Source organism: Diadema setosum, chromosome 19 (assembly GCF_964275005.1).
Source record: "Diadema setosum chromosome 19, eeDiaSeto1, whole genome shotgun sequence".
Lineage (NCBI taxonomy): Eukaryota > Metazoa > Echinodermata > Echinoidea > Diadematoida > Diadematidae > Diadema > Diadema setosum.
Window position 1 is genome coordinate 27,403,313 of NC_092703.1, and position 17,978 is coordinate 27,421,290.

Below are 17,978 nucleotides of genomic sequence, written 5' to 3' on the forward strand. Positions count from 1 at the left end.
AACTTTGTTGATGGCTTGTTGAACTCTCCTGGTACCGTAGCCCCTGGCTGCGAGATGTCTCTTCAGGTTCCTGGCATGGAAAGAAAACTCAGAATCCTCAGAGCAGATACGGCGAAGTCTGAGGGCTTGACTGTAAGGGATACTGGTTTTGCAGTGGCGGGGGTGGCAGCTGGCTGAGTGAAGGTACTGATGGGTATCTGTGGGTTTAGTGTAGAGAGTGGTGGTGACATGGTTAGACTCCTTCCTAACGGTGACATCAAGGAAGTTGGTCTCTTCTTGGGAGAAGTCGGAAGTGAATTTGATGGTTCTGTGGAAAGAATTGATGTGGTCAATGAAAGTATGGAGGCTTTCTTCTTCCCTGGTCCAGATGAAGAAAACGTCATCGATGTAGCGCCACCAAATCCATGGACGACAGGGGGCTGAATCTAACATCTGCTGCTCTAGCTTGGTCATGAAGAGACAGGCGAAGGAAGGAGCCATCCGGGTACCCATTGCTGTGCCAGATACCTGTAGGTAGTGCTTGTCCATGAATGTGAAGTTGTTTTTCGTCAGTACATGTGACATGAGGGATTTGATGTCAGATATGGGGGGGGGGGGTTGGAATGGCCGCTGCATGTCAAAGCCTCACAGGAGGCTAGAATACCTTCATCATGGGGAATATTGGTGTAGAGAGAGGAGACGTCGAAAGTACCGATGGTTGCTGTCTCGGGTATCTGGTCCTTGATGTCATCGAGCTTCCTGAGAAAGTCTGGTGTGTCATGAATGTAGGAGGGTGCGAGTGAGACAAGAGGTTTAATGTGGTGATCAACAAAGAGGGAAATGTTCTCTGTTGGGGAACCATTTCCAGAGAGGATGGGACGACCAGGATTGCCAGGTTTGTGGATCTTGGGGAGGAGATAAAATCGGGCAGGTTTGGCATTAACGGGGGAGAGAAATTTGTGAGCCTTCTTGGTGAGGTGTTCATGTTCCTTCATGTCATCGAGTGTCGACTGGATCTGTTGGGAGAAATTATCTGTGGGATCAAAGTCAAGAAGTGTGTAGTGGGAAGGCTTGCGGAGATGTTTCATGGCTTCATCGATGTACTGCTGGCGGTCCATTACTACAACAGCTGATCCTTTGTCTGCGGGCTTGATGATGATGTCCGACCTGTTTTTGAGAGATGAGAGAGCCTGGCGTTCTTCCTTTGGGAGATTGTCATGTGATGCAATGTCGAGGGTATCTGCGGAGTGGACTTCAGATGAGACAGCTTCGATGTACGTTTCCAGGGAGGGAACTCTATTCTTGGGGGGAATCCATTTTTGGATGAAAGGGCTCAGGAGCAGAAGGGGGTTCATCGAGAAAAAACTCTTTGAGGCGTAACCTGCGGTAGAAAGAAGAGAGGTCTTGGCTGAGTGCTATCTGATCGACCTTGGGTGGAGTGGGGCAAAACTTGAGACCTTTTGAGAGAAGAGACGTTTCTGCTTGAGAAAGGGGAGAAGAAGAAAGGTTAACGGCAGAAGTGGAGGATACATCAGTGGATGTGGTGTGTCGCCTGAATGTTAGGCCGTTGACGTTTCTTCGTGAAGTTACCTATTTTCTTGTTCCTGCGAGCAGTGAGGTCAGACACATGTTTTGAGAGACAAGATTCAATTTCATCATTGTATTTGAGCCACTGGGTGCCGGTGCAGCAAGAGCGAAGTTCACTCTCCAGTCTGTCGATGTCAGCTGAAGAGGAAGTGAGAGAGGCGGCACACTGTTCGGAGAGAATGTTAATCAAGCGGATGGAAGCTCCACGTAGAGTCTGGTTCCAGCGTTTCCGTAGTTCAGGCGAGAGTGTTCCAAGAGCTGGAGTGCAGTGGAGTTGGAGGCCTGTGGGTATCATGCGGTTGAGGGAGTAGAATCTGTAATTATCCTGGTGAAATGAGAATCTGAGGGCCTTGAGCTTGGTTTTCCTCAGTTGATGAAAAAGAGATAGATGGTTAGCCATGGTAGGCAGAGGACAGAGAAGAACAATGATAGCCAAACAAGGGAAGGAGAAATACATAACCTGTCAGAATAGAGGGAAATTCAAAAAAGGAAACAAGATAGACCTGTAAGGCGAATAAACCAAAGGAAAAGGGGTAAGTACAGTCGGTCAATGTACAGGCCAACCTGTGCTAAGCAGAAAAGTGAGTGGAGAGAAAATATAAAGGGAGATGAGACAAGCTCAGAGACAAAGGCACGGAACTGAAGAGAAAAATAACAAGGACGGAGACAAACACCTGAAAAGAAAGTAAGAAATACGTTACAAACAAATACAACACTGTAGAAACAAAGATACTACAAGTCGAGAAGTGGGAGGGAAACAGGGCAAGGAAGGAGACTGAACTGGAACAAAGCAATAAAACAATTAAAACAATTAAAACAGAACAGAGAAGACAAAGAGGATAAGGAGGCGTGGGCGTGATGCAACAGCAGAGAATGAACTAAATGTAGCAAAAAAGGCTGCTGAAAACTGCTTATCCAATAAAGGCGAGCCAATGGCTTGTGCTTATTTTGCCTTGCCTGCTTATTGTGTACTTACACTGTACAATGTATACAATTTTCTCTCCCCCAGTTTTTCATATATGCTCTATTTTATTTCTTTTATCAATATCTTTTTCATTAGTGTTATTTCATTGTCATTATTATTACTGTGTGTGTATATGTATACACTTTGATAATGTTTGATTTCTTCCCCTTGTTGCCTCCTCCTGGTACACCTTTCAGGGCTCACTGTTTGCTCAGCCCCCCCCCCCCCTCCCTTCCTTTTGCTGTTGCTTTTTTTCACTCTTTCCCTTTCTTTATCCCTCTGGTGTTCCCTATCTTCTTTGATGTTGCCTCCCATTCATCCTTTTCCTTCATTGGTTGCCTCCTTGATCCCCTTGATCATCACTGACCCCCTCTGCCTTTTGTCTGTCCACCCTCCTGCTTTAATCCCCCTCCTTTTACCTGTTGGGCTCCTTGCCCATGACCTCCCACCCTCTCCTTTGTTTCTTTGTTCTGTGTACCCAGCTTGTCCCTGTCTGTTCTTGTTGTGTGAAGTCCTTATATGTGATTGCTTTCCCTGCATGTTTGTCATTTTGCCTCTGACGAAGATTCTGCTAGGATCGAAAGCTCAGGCCCCTTTTGACTCCATCTTGAACATCTTTGAAATCACTGCTCCAAAAGGTCAACTGGACCTTTAAAGACTCCCTATTGACGAATACTTGGTTAAATTTCGTGGTCCACTGATTATATTTATTTGGCTTGAGGATTTGAATTGTTTATGATAATGATTTATCAAACAAGACTGCTGAACTGTTTTCAATATGGAACATAATAATGAAAACACACACTTACTTAGAGTGCCGAAGGCGAAACAGCTTACAAGAAGACCCAGAACAAATCCTTTCAAATCTGGGTCATCATCGTATTGAGACAAAAGATAGGCAATTCCTTTTACAAAAAGAAACAAAGAAAAGTAAATATGATAATTATTCAGGCTTACTCTCTAAAAATAAATCGAGTGAAAATATTTACTCTTGAAAGAAAAAAAAATTGGATTGAATTTTGAGTGAAAATGTTCATTTTCAGTCATTTTGAAGTGACCTCAAGGATCACTCGAAGATTTTGGAGTGAAAATTTAATAAAAATAAATATTTTGCGTCATTGATAAATGTTAAATATGGTCATGATGTACTAAAAACTCATTTTTTGTTACAGAGGAATTGTCTTCACGTTCCATAGAGCCCTGACAGGTTTCTACCTTTGACCTCTGATGACCTCCAGAGGTCAATGACCTCAAAATATCATAATATTGATATTTTGTCATTGATTAATGATAAAAATGGTAATTTATTATGTACATAAACCATGTTTGTTTGCTTGTTTGTTTGTTTTTTACAGTGGAATTGCCTCAAAGTTCCACTGATCCTTGACAGGTTTCTACCTTTGACCTCTGATGACCTCCAGAGGTCAATTACCTCAAATTATCAGAATTTTGATATTTGGTGCAATTGGTTGATGATAAACATGATAACGATGTCTTAAAAATTCATTTGTGTAACAACTGAATCGTTTTCCTATTCCTCAAATCAAGGGAAATTATTTACATCTCTCTGCCTTCGACTGAGGACTGTGACAGGTCAATTACCTCAAAATATCAGAATATTGATATTTGACATATATTCAGTGGTTAACTGTATACCTGGTGTGCAATCATGCATTATGCTATGCTGCAAATAGAAGCGTCTTCTCATTCCACAGAACATTGGTCATTTACCGTATTGGTCATTACCGCATTGGTCAATATCGTGATGGTATAGCTGAATATGGGCTATCCAGCCATCTTCTCAGATGGAAATGAACAAACAAACAAACAAATTTGTGTAGGATTACAATATTGATGTTTGGCTGCATTGGTTTAATCCTAAAAGTTAATCATGTACAAATCACGCCTTGACGTTATAATCAAAGCATGTATGCATATTCCACAGAGCATTGGTTCATAGTAAAAGGTCTCGGGAATGGAAGTTTACGTGTCTACAGTGATGGCAGTGACCTCAAATGTAATATTTATGTTTGGGTTAGTTATGCAGCCTGGCTTGCATGAAATCATGTGTAACATTATCCAATATGCACTGGACAAAATTTGTACGCTTAAACGTGGAAGGTGTGGAGAGGAGTACCATATTTTGGGTTGATACTTAAAGGGGAATACTGAAGATATTATATTATGTATGAAGTCAACGAGTGGGACACATAGAACAATTTGTCGTTTACATCGTTTAAAATGGCCTTTTTGAAGTGGAGTTAGAGGATATTGAAGATTTACACCTGTCACCCCCCTGAAATCTAGGTCACAGCGTAAATTTCGAGGCTTTGCCGATGACGTCATATGGTGAAGGGAATCGCGCAAGGTCTCGAGCGCCGCAGGCCCCCGCGCGCATAATGCATGCATTGTATTATACAAGTTGTTGTACGATACCCGGTATTTGCATATAAAAAGAAAGTTTTGAAAGTTTGTTTTTCGATAATGTACGTTAAGGTCAGCGATGATCAGGATGATTTCTTGGTGGAATTTGAATGTGGGAGCGATGATGAACTGAGTGATATACACTAGTGATGATGACCCTTGTGAAGTTGGAGAGATAGATGTTGGTGACGAGCCGCACGGCGGAGCGCAGGAGGGAGACGCTGCGGGCGAGCTAGGGGGAAAGGCCCAGGGCGGTCCGGTTGAAGCGGACGCGTCGCGACGGACTTCCTGGAGATTGGCAGTCCGAGCCCTTGCCACACGGCAGGCCAGGGGACAATGCTGGTGACGCAGGACCAATGCCAGATAGACTTCAAAATTTAGATTGGTGAGAGTTGTTTTCATTCTGAACTGAAAATGAACCGAGCTTAGTGCTGACTTGAACTCGTACTTCAGAGCAGCAGTAGGCCTAACAATAGTAAATCGAGCTGGTCGCTGTACTAACTTGGGCCTCCCTACCGTAAGATTTTAGCTACGTTTAGAAAATAGAAGTCCATGTCAAAATTTCGGCTGTGTGATGAGCTTTGATGTAAATGTGAGACACATTATTAACTTCGTAATATCGCTCTTGACTCAGGTCTCAATGTCATCTCAGTACAGTGGGCCTAGGTCTTTCTATCATTAATTTATATCCTTACGTAGGGCCTAGCTAGCCCGACCAGACGCAGCTGTGCAGCGACTGGGCTGTGTATAGCCTAGGCCCTAGTTATCCTTCACGCAATTTCAACTTCGCAGCTCGGCCGTATGTAAAGTTAAGAAGAGTGGATTAGGGAATTGTCTATAGTAACAAAGGTCGGAAAAAATAGGGGGATACATGTAAATAACTTGAGGAAACAGGAGGAAAAAGAATTGAAGAATATCCTCATTAAGGTAGTAAATACAATTATTGTTAACACTGGTCTACTTGCCCATTCACTGGATTTACGTGCTTTTCAATGGGAAAACGGGCGGTCGGTTTAAAAAATATAGGTGCCTATACCTAGACTAGAAGCTACCACGGGCGCACGAAAAAAAAAAATAGATCTAATCATTCACTCTGATTATTGGAATAATAGACTGGAAATCAACCCTTCTGCGAAAAGTTGTCTTTTTACTGTAGCGCTATGTATTAAAGCATCGCATTGTAATTCAGGACGATTTTCGTCATGGAATAATTGACGTCTTCTACCGAGCAAACTAAAGAGAAAATCGGCAAAGGGAGGCACAAATTTGGTATTGTACTGTGCAGTAGAAGGTCTAACATGAGCATTTCGAACAATTTTCGCGATAAAATCTTGTGATATATCGACATCTTCTAAATCGGAGGTGAATTAAGGTGAATTTCTTAGCGTTTCTACATTTTTGTGTCTCATTTTTCTGGCGATTTCGGCCCGTAACAACGCTCTGTAGATCATGATATACTAGTAGGCCTATACCTTAGTATCTAATTTATTCTAACTATACACAGCCAAGTCGCTGTATATGTAGCGCAGCGTCTGGTCGGGCTACGTATTATCATATCTTATCACATCTCACTCACTCCGTACTCCCGGTCGCGTCACTGCACAATCCATCCATTACTTCACCATCAAAGTTTAATCACGATTGATGAAAACCGTAGTGCTCTGTATCGTTTACTTTCACCAGATAGGCCGGCCGGCCTAGTCAAGACTTCGACTTAGCCGATGCCCGCGCATTGCGTAGTATCTAGTATTATATCCACATACGCCGAATGTTTTGCGATCAGGTTTTTTATTTTCGCCAATTTCGCGAACCTGGTGCTTTTTGCGAATTTAAAAACACGAGAAAACATTAACTCTCTTTCCGTATATATTTCCCCCTTCCGTAGTGTACTCCACAACCATGAAATTAAGCACTCGCGAAATTATTGGCAAGTCGCGATTCGCAAAAAGAAAAAAAAAAAGACTCGCTATTATGGCGTACACAGCTGTAGTAGTACTAAGGAGCTGATAGTACGTACCAAAGAGGTACGAAGCCCACAGGCTTCTCCGCTTTTTGATACACGAAGGCTACTGCACTGCGACGTACGCGGCCGGTGATGGGCGCATGCATGTGACTGATCGACTACGAAGCACCCACTACAGGCACTAGGCCTGAAAACTTCTGTATTCGTGGCCTAAATAACACGTAGCAGACTTTATTTAAACGATGACAGGTGTGATACAACAGGAGACTTGAAGTAGAAAACAATTTTATTTCATTTTTTTTTGTGACAATCTGATAAAAAATGTCTTGGGATTTCGGGGTACGAGCCTCGACATCTCGCTCTCATCGGGAGCATACATAGGTAAACTCAGGCTGTTGTGTGATACTTCCGGGTTTGCCCTTCACCCCATGACGTCATGGACACGCCCCCAAAATAACCACGGATATTCCGATTGAACATGATTCAGGATACAATTTTTCTAAGCAGCCGTTTTCCAAACGCAATTTTCTACATGGATGACTTAAAAGCCGCTGTGTTTAACATGCTCTAAGCTTGAAATGGGGGAATAATCCAACAAAATATGCGTTTCATTTAATATTCTGCTTTAAGGGTATGTGAACGGGCATATTATGGCAAAGTCCCTTGAACTGGATGAAAGGGTGAAAGATGCTAACCAGAAAACAACAGGCCCACCTCATCAGGTGTACGTCACAAGTCAAACAACTCAAGAGTCGTACGGCCCATGAGTTACGCAGCCCACGAGTCATACATCCTGTGACCTAAACACTAGATGAACAAGGTCCATGAGCACGACATCAAATATAATAGGCCCACAAGCTGTGCGGTCCGTGAGCTCAACACTCGAGAAAAACTTGGCCCACGGTACATGCTATGTATTTCAAAAAGCTTCATCTATTCAGTGTATAGGTCTTGCGGACCTCCCCCCCCCCCCATGTGTCGGACTCTTATGGGCCTGGTTTGCCTAAACTTAGTGTCAAGCTCATGGGCAATGCTACCTAGTTTCGAGATCGTGGGTTCTAAAATGGTTCCGATGAACGACTCATGGTCTTGGAGCATACAGTGACGTCATGGACCATCTGGAAAACGACATACTGTGAGGCCTAACATGCATTCCACATGAAGTAGTCCTGTGTCTTGCTATTGTCATCCAGTTAAGTTTAGGTCATTAAGTCACTCAACTCAGTTGGGGCATATTTTTTGATGACATCTTTAGGTACCTCACTTCCAAATAGGAGTGGAACTTCTATTTGTCTTCTACTCGATACTCCTTAACAATTGGGCCTGGCCAAGAGTTGTGCCCCCATGCCCAAATATTGCTTGTTTCCAATATGGCCGCCTTCCGGTTTGCATCCAAAATGTCCAGTGTGTGAATCAGGGTACGCTGGCAGCGGGTAATATCACCTGAGTGATCCGGTTAAAACTCTCTGCCAGCAAGTGATGATTCAGTGTAACCTCCTGCTGAAATTGGTCTAGATGTATACCCTCGATCTCTTTCAAGACAGGGCAGCATCTGCGTCTTCAGTGAAGCACGTACGCGATTGAGCTTACATTGCACGGATCCGCACACAGATCTCCACCGCGACTAAACTGCATAGACATCCTGAGGTCAGACCAGCGTTCTTCCAGGTGCACAGCCAATGTATGCGATGATCAGAGTCTTCCATTAATTGCCAATATCTAAACAGTTTGGGTGAAGGCAAACTTGTCTCTATGATGGGTGCATTGCACATAGAATACAGGACAAATGCAGGATGCACGAGATGATAAGAAAGCTTCTTTTTGACTCGCTGGACAGGCTACATAGTAGAGTAAATTTGTGGTTTGACCCAAAAAAAAATTGATACAAAAGGTTTTTCAACGGTTTTGGGTAGGTTTTGACCTCCAAAATAACATACTAAAAATCTACTCAAATCCACCTACCGGAAAGGGCCTATTTCCAAGATGGCGTCCAAAATGGCCGCCGTGGGCTTAAATTTCCATAGAATGTGCAATAGCTGGCCTACATTTGTGATTTTTGTGTCAATTTCTATGTTTTGGAGGTTAACAAATCCAATGAAACCATTTTCAAAGCTGATCAGTGATGGGAAAAACCCTAAATCCAAGATGGCGTCCAAAATGGCCCCCAAAATGGCCGCCATGGGCATAAAATTGCTACTAAATTGTCAATAAATACCGTGCATGTGTGATATATATATAAATATATGTGTCAATTTCTATGTGTTGGCGGCCAAAAAATCCACTGATATCATTTTCAAAGTTGATCAGTGATGGAAAAGCCTAAAATTCAAGATGGCGTCCAAAATGGCCCCCCCCAAAATGGCCGCCATGGGCATAAATTTGCTACTAAATTGTCAATAAATGCTGTGCTTGTGTGATGTATGTGTCGATTTCTATGTTTTGGAGGTCAACAAATCACCTGATATCATTTTCAGAGTTGACTAGTGATGGTAAGGCCTTAAATCCAAGATGGCGTCCAAAATGCCCCCCCCCCCCAAATGGCCACCATGGGCGTGTACTTGTTTCAAAACAGGCAATAAATGGACTACATTTGTAGTGTTTGTGTTTATTCCTATGTTTTGGAGGTCACGCCCAATCCTTCAAATAGTGTCTACCTGAAAAGTTGTCCCGTGTGTAGTGATCAGAATTAATTGACCACCTTGTGCATAACATAAATAAAAATATGCTTTGGTAATTTAGAAAGTAATAAATTACTCGGCTCTCACAATGATCACCATTTCCTCTAGAAAGTATTTTCAATTAAAATGCCTTCAAGTTATGGTAAATCGAAAACATCAACGAAAGTCCGTTCACTGAAGTAGCATTTACCATAGATAAACTATGCTTCCTCTTCGTCCACCGATACTGTCTTGTTGAAAGGATTTTCGCAGGTATCAAGTTGACAGGGTCCGCAGACGCTGTGGCATGGCAGACCGTATCCCCTACAGCTACAGCGACTTGTTCTACAGCCAGTTGTGCAGTTGCATCGGATCATCTTCAACAACTTTTCTGGGTCAGCGTCCTTGTCTGACATGACTGGAACTAGTTTATTGTCCTCCAGTTTCCAACCCCAGTCTGTTGCCTTCAAGTTTCCGTTCCTCCCCATCCAGACCATAATCTGACAGTATACTCTCAGAGAGTGAAACCTTGTTGAAGACGCTGTTGGTGGCAGACGTTCTGGGGTGACAAACGACTTAGCTGAAGCCAGTTTCTTCACAAAGACATTATATCGCAACTTGGCGAGGGAATCACAGGGATGTCCTCCAAATAACACTTTCATGGCATTGTTGCCGTTTTCCACGACCATGTCTCTTGTTTGGTTGGGGACAAGGACGGTGTTTGCACAAGTCTTGATTGCTGAATCCCCCTTGCCAGTTTCTGAAATGCTGACTTTTTTCCAATTCCAAATACTCGTGATGTCGAGTCACACCCAGTGAAGGCATGAAGGAAGAGAAGATGTGGGCATAGCTCTTCATGCAATGATACTTTCAGCTGGTTGATATTGTGCACCTTCCAGTTCCTGGATGAATTGTCAGAACGAAAATACAGTTCTTTGTTGTCGACGCTAGCGTAATGCAATAATAGCACAAACAGATCTGTATCTTTTCCAATCAGGGTAGTTGATTGTTTGTATGACGATGTCACTGCCGCTTTTACTATGTCTACATCGGCATCCCCTGGTGCATGAATTACATTCAAGCCAGTTTTCTTCATTTCCTCACTGATGAGGTTGATGAGCTGTTGCTTGTTGGAGCTCCTGGACAGGATCTCATCCTTTTTGCCAGAGAATTCTGTTCCAGATGTGGAGCTGACTTCGGGATGAACAATATGGCCACGGCACTTGTGTGTATTGTCCTTAATTGATGGTCCATCATCATAACAATCAAAAACGACTGTTGCTTTTCCATAGTGACGAATAGTGAAGTCAGCATACGACTTGGCTATCACATTGAAACTGTCCCCGGCTGTCCATGACAAACGATGCAGCAAGGAGCCATCATCAAGAACATAGTGCTCAGTTTGGGGAACAGAGTCACACACGATATTATTTGACACTTTGGCAGAATGGTCTCTGATAGCTTGAACTAATTGAGGTTTGTCAGCCTTTCTGAAAATACCTATACCCTCAAACAGGGCAGGGGGAAATGGGCTCAGCTCATAGCCCATGACATCTTCCAACGAAATGTCTCCTGTTTTTGACACAACGAGAAATCTTTGAAAGAGTAGAGCAGGGTCAATTGCTCTGTCTGGACCAAGTTTGACTGAAGATACATCTCCAAGTGTTTTGGCTCTGTCTTTTCGTTTGAAGGAAGATGTGAAAGCGGGTTTATTGACCATACTTTCAATAATCTTCTCTCCAACAGACTTATGCTCGTGGACATTCACATCCGACGCGGCCACCACTCCAGTCACAACATTTTTTAGTGAGGGATCTGGAGAAAGCGGAGAGCATTCACTGAGTTTTGAACTGATGTTGGCTAGGTCAGAAGCATCTCTTTCCATCCTTGCGCCACTAGATTCCTTGTGTTGTTCACTAGTCGTGTACAAAAGATCAGTGAATTCCTGCATCGCACTGTTATATTCCGACGTGACCGGCATTGACATTGTCCATAGAGACCGTTGTTCTTCACCCATCCCACTTCCGCGTGTTAGGCCACCAGTGCTCTTCAGGGATCTCATCAAGGTCTGTTCGATGACAAGATCAGGGCTTAGACCCGCCCAGAACTTATTACTCCGTCGGATGACATGGAATCCATCTGCAAACTTGCGAAAGACATCTGGATGATTCTGTTCTAGCTCTGTCATTTCTTGAAGATACAAGTAAGAAGAGTTCAGGTAGTTGTAATGGCCAGCTGCAGCAAATATTGGCAGACATTCAGTTACAGCATGTAGGTGCATTGGCCAAGATCCTTTTCGATCTGCCATGATCAACTTTCTTGCGACCCCTAACACTGTCTGATAATTTAACCACAACTGACTTGTCTTGGATCTTGTTCGAAGTTCCATCTTCTATTTGTCCATTTGTTTTCTGATTGTAACCATTGCTTCAGATGTCACGACATTCTCAAGCGTTGTCTCACCATCCAACACCTTAGAGTACATATCCTCTGACTGAGCCACAAGTGATGCAAACTCAGTATTTTCATTCATCATTTCGGATACAACCATTCGATTAAGGCACTTGTCTACCAGCAAATGTCCTCTGAACGCTCTTTGAACTGCCTTTCCAGTCATCATATGCACCACTGCATTCTCACCATACACGACCTCTACAACCTTGCTGAGCCCTGTTCCTTGCATGAGTGTTCCTATGGCACCGAGCAAGTTCATGAACATATGAAAACAGCCAAGCAGTAACAAGTTTTTGAAGCAACAATGAACACAGGGACAAAGAACTTGTTGTTATACGACAAAAGATCGCACAAACTTGAAACTGAAATGTATAATCAATAGCCGAGTTAGTACTTATAAAGTAAGGAAAATGCACATCAAATTTTTAAGTGGGATTCCATATCAGAATTTCAAGTTTTGTTACACTAGCACTTGGCAAGAAATTATTTTGGCCTGGATTATAAAGCTGACCTCCACAATAACGGATTAAATCCAATCCAAACATTGGAAGTATCAGATACGTATTGGGTATTTTGAGTATAACGAATTATTGGCTGTTTTATAGAAATTTTAACCCCATGGTGGCCATTTTGGATGTCATCTTAGATGCCATTCCTTGTTTTAGAGACTTTCCCTTCATTAATCAGCCTGACAAAATAGTTTTAGTTGATTTGTTGACCTCCAAAATATAGAAACTGACACAAACATATCACAAATACACGGCATTTATTGACAATTTAATAGCAATTTCATGCCCATGGCCGCCATTTTGGGGGCCATTTTGGACACCATCTTGGATTTAAGGCTTTCCCATCACTAATCAACTTTGAAAATGATATCAGTGGATTTGTCGACCTCCAAAAGATAGAAATCGGCACATACATCACACATGTTCGGCATTTATTGACAATTTAATAGCAATTTTATGCCCATGGCCGCCATTTTGGGGGCCATTTTGGACGCCATCTTGGATTTAAGGCTTTCCCATCACTGATCAACTTTGAAAATGATTTCAATAGATTTGTTGACCTCCGAAACACAGAAATTGACACAAAAATCGCAAATACAGACCAACTAGTGCCCATTCTATGGCAATTTAAGCCCACGGCGGCCATTTTGGACGCCATCTTGAAAATAGGCCCTTTCCGGTAGGTGGATTTGAGTAGATTTTTAGTATGTTATTTTGGAGGTCAAACCCTACCCAAAACTGTAAAAAACCTTTTGTATCAATTTTTTGGGGGTAAGGGTATTTTTTTTGTTGTAGATTTACCCGACTATACAATCCTTTCTCAGGCAAAGGTTCTGAATTATCGGGTCGTGCTCAGTCTGCACACAGTGAGCTGAACATCATATCAAGTATACGTGTGCAATGATTGTGTGTAATAATTTGGGAAAATGCATGGAGAAATCAAAATACATAATATGTACATGTTTACGTATTTTACGTGGAATCAGTTCTCGGCTGTTGTCTTGGCAGAAATGCACCAATCTTGCAATGTTGTTGTTTATTATTTTCCCTCTCCATCACGAGTATATGGAACGTGTTGATCATTTCACGTGAAGTTGTTGTGATGTCGGAAAATGGAAGGCTGTTATGCAGGTGGCCTATTTAAGGTGGCCTTCAATTTGTTTTTCACATTATATTGACATGTTTAACAGACTGTAACTCACCAAGATACCTCTTGAAATGTTTTGAAAAACTTCTGCTTGATTTCACACGAACGGATGATTATAAGTAAGATTGTCTTTCTAATATCATCGTGTTTGAAATAAAGTATTGCTTCTCTTCAAACTAAGATAGCGTGCCAATTAATCTGCACTTACTGTTGGTGCTCTATATAAGACATTCCAACCCACCTCCACCCTATATATAGACATCCGTCGGCGTTGTGGTGTAGAACGGGATCTGAACATCTTTCATGAAGCGAGACTTCTGTTTTCTTTTCTTTTCCCCACGTTAAACAAAATATTTTGTTTCTCTTCAAAAGATAGCACTTACTGTTGGTGCTCTATATAAGACATTCCAACCCACCTCCAGCCTATATATAAACATCCGTAGGCGTTGTGGTCAGAGCGGGATCTGAACATCTTTCATGAAGCGAGACTTCTCTTTTCTTTTCTTTTCTTTTCTTTTCCCCACGTTAAACAAAGTATTGTTTCCCTTCAAAAAATAGCGTGCCAATTAATTTGTACTTAGGTTGGTGCTTTAAACAAGACATTCCAACCTACCTCCAGCTTTGATATCCGTAGGCGTTGCGGTGTTATAGACATGGTAGAGTGAGACTTCTCTTTTCCTTTCTTTTCCCCACTAACAAATAAGTTTAGCATGAAACATAGAAGCATTCGCACATACTGTTTACATTTCCCGTCACATGTTTTTAAGCATCGGAATTTTCATGTACACATTTTCCCTGGAATTTTGCCAAGAACGTTTCAACACAATACATGTTCAAAAGAAACCATTTGGCTCATACATAATTTGATTAAAGGGGCCTACTTATCACCGTCCAAGTACTCGAACAGTTTTCGCTAAAGGTACAAATATGTTTACAAGACTGCAAACAGTAGAATGATTTGCCCCTTAACAAATCAGACTACATCTCTTGAAATGTCTTCAAACGTAAATTAAAGTCATTCCTCTTAAACGATTTCTCTCTTGGGATTATATATATATATATTGTATGTATATATGTATATATATATATATATATATATATATTTTTAAAAACCTACTGTAATTAGCGGGGGGGGGGGGTAGTTCGACAAATTACTAAAATCCGATTTATTGATGTTTTCCTGAAGAAAAAAATATGGCGCAGAAATCAGTCCTATTGAGATATGTCATTGGAATCGCAAGCGCAATATCTTTTTTTTTTTCATTTATAAGAAATATATCGCATTTGTCACTTTTTCCAGAGTGGGGCGGTCCAGGTTTGACAGATCTGCAAGTGCAGTATACAGCCTAATTCTTCCCCGGGGACATGGTGACATGCATTTCAAAATTCCATGTTTAGTTTTCCTAAAGAGTACACCTAAACAGGGGCGGCGGAATGTGTGTGTGTGTGTGTGTGTGTGTGTGTTTTCGAAACGTGGGGTGGGGGGGGGGGGGGGGGGCTGCGGGCCAGTGGCAAGGATCAATGGTCGATTTTTCATTTCTGCTTTTTCCGTTTTCAGTATGCACCAGACTAGATAGGGCCAACCAATGCTCTCTATAGAACATCATCATGTTTACCATTAATCAATGATGCCAAACATCAATATTCTGATACTTTGAGGTCATTGAACTGTCAAGGTCATCAGAGGTCAAAGGAAAAAAAAACCTGTCTGTGCTCTGTTGAATATATGAAGACAACGTCATTATTGTGTAAGTTCCCAAAAGCTCCTTACGACTTTCTCCAAGCCGGCGACCATATTAATGTACAGAGGCGGATAGATATTTGATTGGTCATCACATTTACAGCGTAGGTCGATGGTGCATTCAGCGTCAATAAAGATTAGTTTATTGACTTTGAGGGGGCATGATGTACCAAGGAAGGGGAGCTCCTGACTTTATCTCTGTGGTCTCCAATTATTCTCAAAGTTCCTCAAACGTCCAAAATACTCTGACTCTGCACCCTTTGCTTCACTACATACATAGTGCGAAGCCACTCCCATTGTGCTTGCCACTCTAACTGATTTCTTGGCTCAAACATGTTTTTTTTTTTTTTTTAATAACTAATTTACTAACAAACTTCCTTTCCCTAAAGCATTTCATTGGCTCAATCTCATATTTGGGTGTGGTGTTCACTAGAATTTAATTCCTTATTGGTGGGGCTAAGACCAAATCAGACTTACCTCCCGATCTTAAATGGTATGTACTAACACTGGTGAAAGTTTCATGCTTTCGTCAAATTTTGCACAATTCTCATGATTTTGAGGGCTTAACTGCCCTACTAATAGGTCTATAGTACATCTTGACAATGTGTGGCGACAGTTTCACATAATTGGCAAAATATCAAGATGACTTGTTTGTCACAAATATGTTGATTTTTTACTTTCCTTGAACTAGGTATTACTGGATAAACGACTATATTGTCTAAGAGAGCAGGTATTTGGGGATTTGAGGATTTTTATTTGACTTTTGACCCTTTTAAAAGTTTATGCATCGAGTAATTTCCAAGGTATGGAGAAAAGGTGTAATTTCAGTATTACATAGTAAAATTCTAATATTTTACCCTAATATTTGACCCTTGAGCCATGACTCTATTACCCGAAGATTCAAAAGAGAATCACTGTCAGGCAGTACATACACAAAATATATGCTAATCATCATGATGATACCTTGGAAACTTTCGAGAAATGGAGGAAGAAATGAAATTTAACATTTTAGCTTGAATTTTGACCTTTCGGCAAAACCTTTGGATAAATACATATATACACTCAGTTTCAAGAAAAATCCTACAGGCATTGCATTGATATGAGGGAAAGAGTGAAATTTTGAGGCGTTGACCTTGACCTTTGACCCTATGACCGCCAAATTCCCCAAATTATCACTGCCAGTCAATACGTGGATATGTACCAAGTTCCATGAAGATACCTTGAACCATTTCTGAGATATATGAGGAAAAAGTGAAATTTCAAGTATATTCAATACAATACTTCCAGTTTAGCGATCTTACCAGCAATTTCGTAGCCAGTTCCGCCAACACCGTGCAAAAAACGAGCTATTAACAGGAATGCCATATCTTTACCGAAAGCAAATCCTGTGTAAAGTTAATGGATGGAAATAGATTGAAATATATATTCAAGTACTGTAGGTTTTTCCGGTCAATTTCCTACTTTGGTCATTCAAATTCATTTAATATGCATTCAAATTCACACAGCGCACGCACGCGGAAATATTAGGGCATTCAAATTCAGAATCCGAGCGATCAATTTCATTTATGGGCGTTCTATTTCGTTTTTGTGAAATCAAATTCCCGATTGGGCATTCAATTTCCAAATGCGAGCATTGCATTTCCTACCCGTGCATTTAAAATCACGCGATAGTCATGTGACAGTCCCGATGAGCTTGTTTGGAGCGTTCAATTTCAGTTTCAGGCGGTCAAGTTCCTACTTCGTGCGATCAATTATACGAGGAAAATGGAGCAGACTTTTTTAAGAAAGGAGAAATGGCATACACAACCAATGAATGCTTGCATATAGTGTAATTATGATTGTTTAAAGGCATATTGTTCTCTGTTCATGTATTCTTTGTTTTTCATCTAAAAAATCTAAATTGTAGGGTCCAATCAGCAGTGCATCCAAACAACACAACGACAATCTAATCATCTTTCTTGATGATACCGCATGCTGACAAAGCCAACACACTAACCACATAATGGTAATGTATCAATTCATAGACAAACTGGCACATAATGATCTCACATAGTCCCGCAAAAGTAAACCAATAAAATAGCAATAAACAACAAATAACACGTATACAATCTTCATGTTATCAGTTTCAGTGAAGGTCAAGTTGATTTTTTTTCTGAAGGTGTCAACCAACCTCCCGTATCATGCTCGTCTGTAGGCATATACAGTGTAATGTTTGTTTGTTTGTTTGTTTGTTTAATTTTCCATCTAAGATGGCTGCAATAGCCGGTCTTCTATGGGGTCCATTTGGATATAAGGTAGAACCACTTCACCGGCTTAAACACTCTGCTCTTTGCGATAGATAAATGAAGTGGGATCTTTTGCGTGCATGAGTTGTGACTCTGTCTAGGGAGGTGTCCCTGCTCTGTCACACATGGGACCTCCATTTTACGGCCTATCAGAGGGACATGATTGTGCCTCTATACTCCTTTTCGTGGAGCCCGAGTTCATATTTCTAAATGAACAGGTGGACCTCTACTGCAAAATGAAAAATATTCATCATAAATCCCGATATAT

The 17,978-nt window shown here is 41.5% G+C and overlaps 1 protein-coding gene and 1 pseudogene across 1 annotated transcript in view; both read right to left on the bottom strand.

Annotated features, from left to right (window-relative positions):
- The window catches only part of LOC140242591 (small ribosomal subunit protein eS4-like), a 120,799-nt gene extending 104,777 nt beyond the window's left edge, over positions 1-16,022 (bottom strand). Inside the window, exon 1 of the mRNA XM_072322342.1 lies at positions 16,018-16,022. Within this exon, the coding sequence (XP_072178443.1) occupies positions 16,018-16,020 (3 nt within the window). The 5' untranslated portion in view covers positions 16,021-16,022. The remainder of the gene's footprint in view (positions 1-16,017) is intronic.
- On the bottom strand, positions 98-1,097 carry LOC140242853 (uncharacterized; annotated as a pseudogene).
- Positions 16,023-17,978: the final 1,956 nt, after the last annotated feature.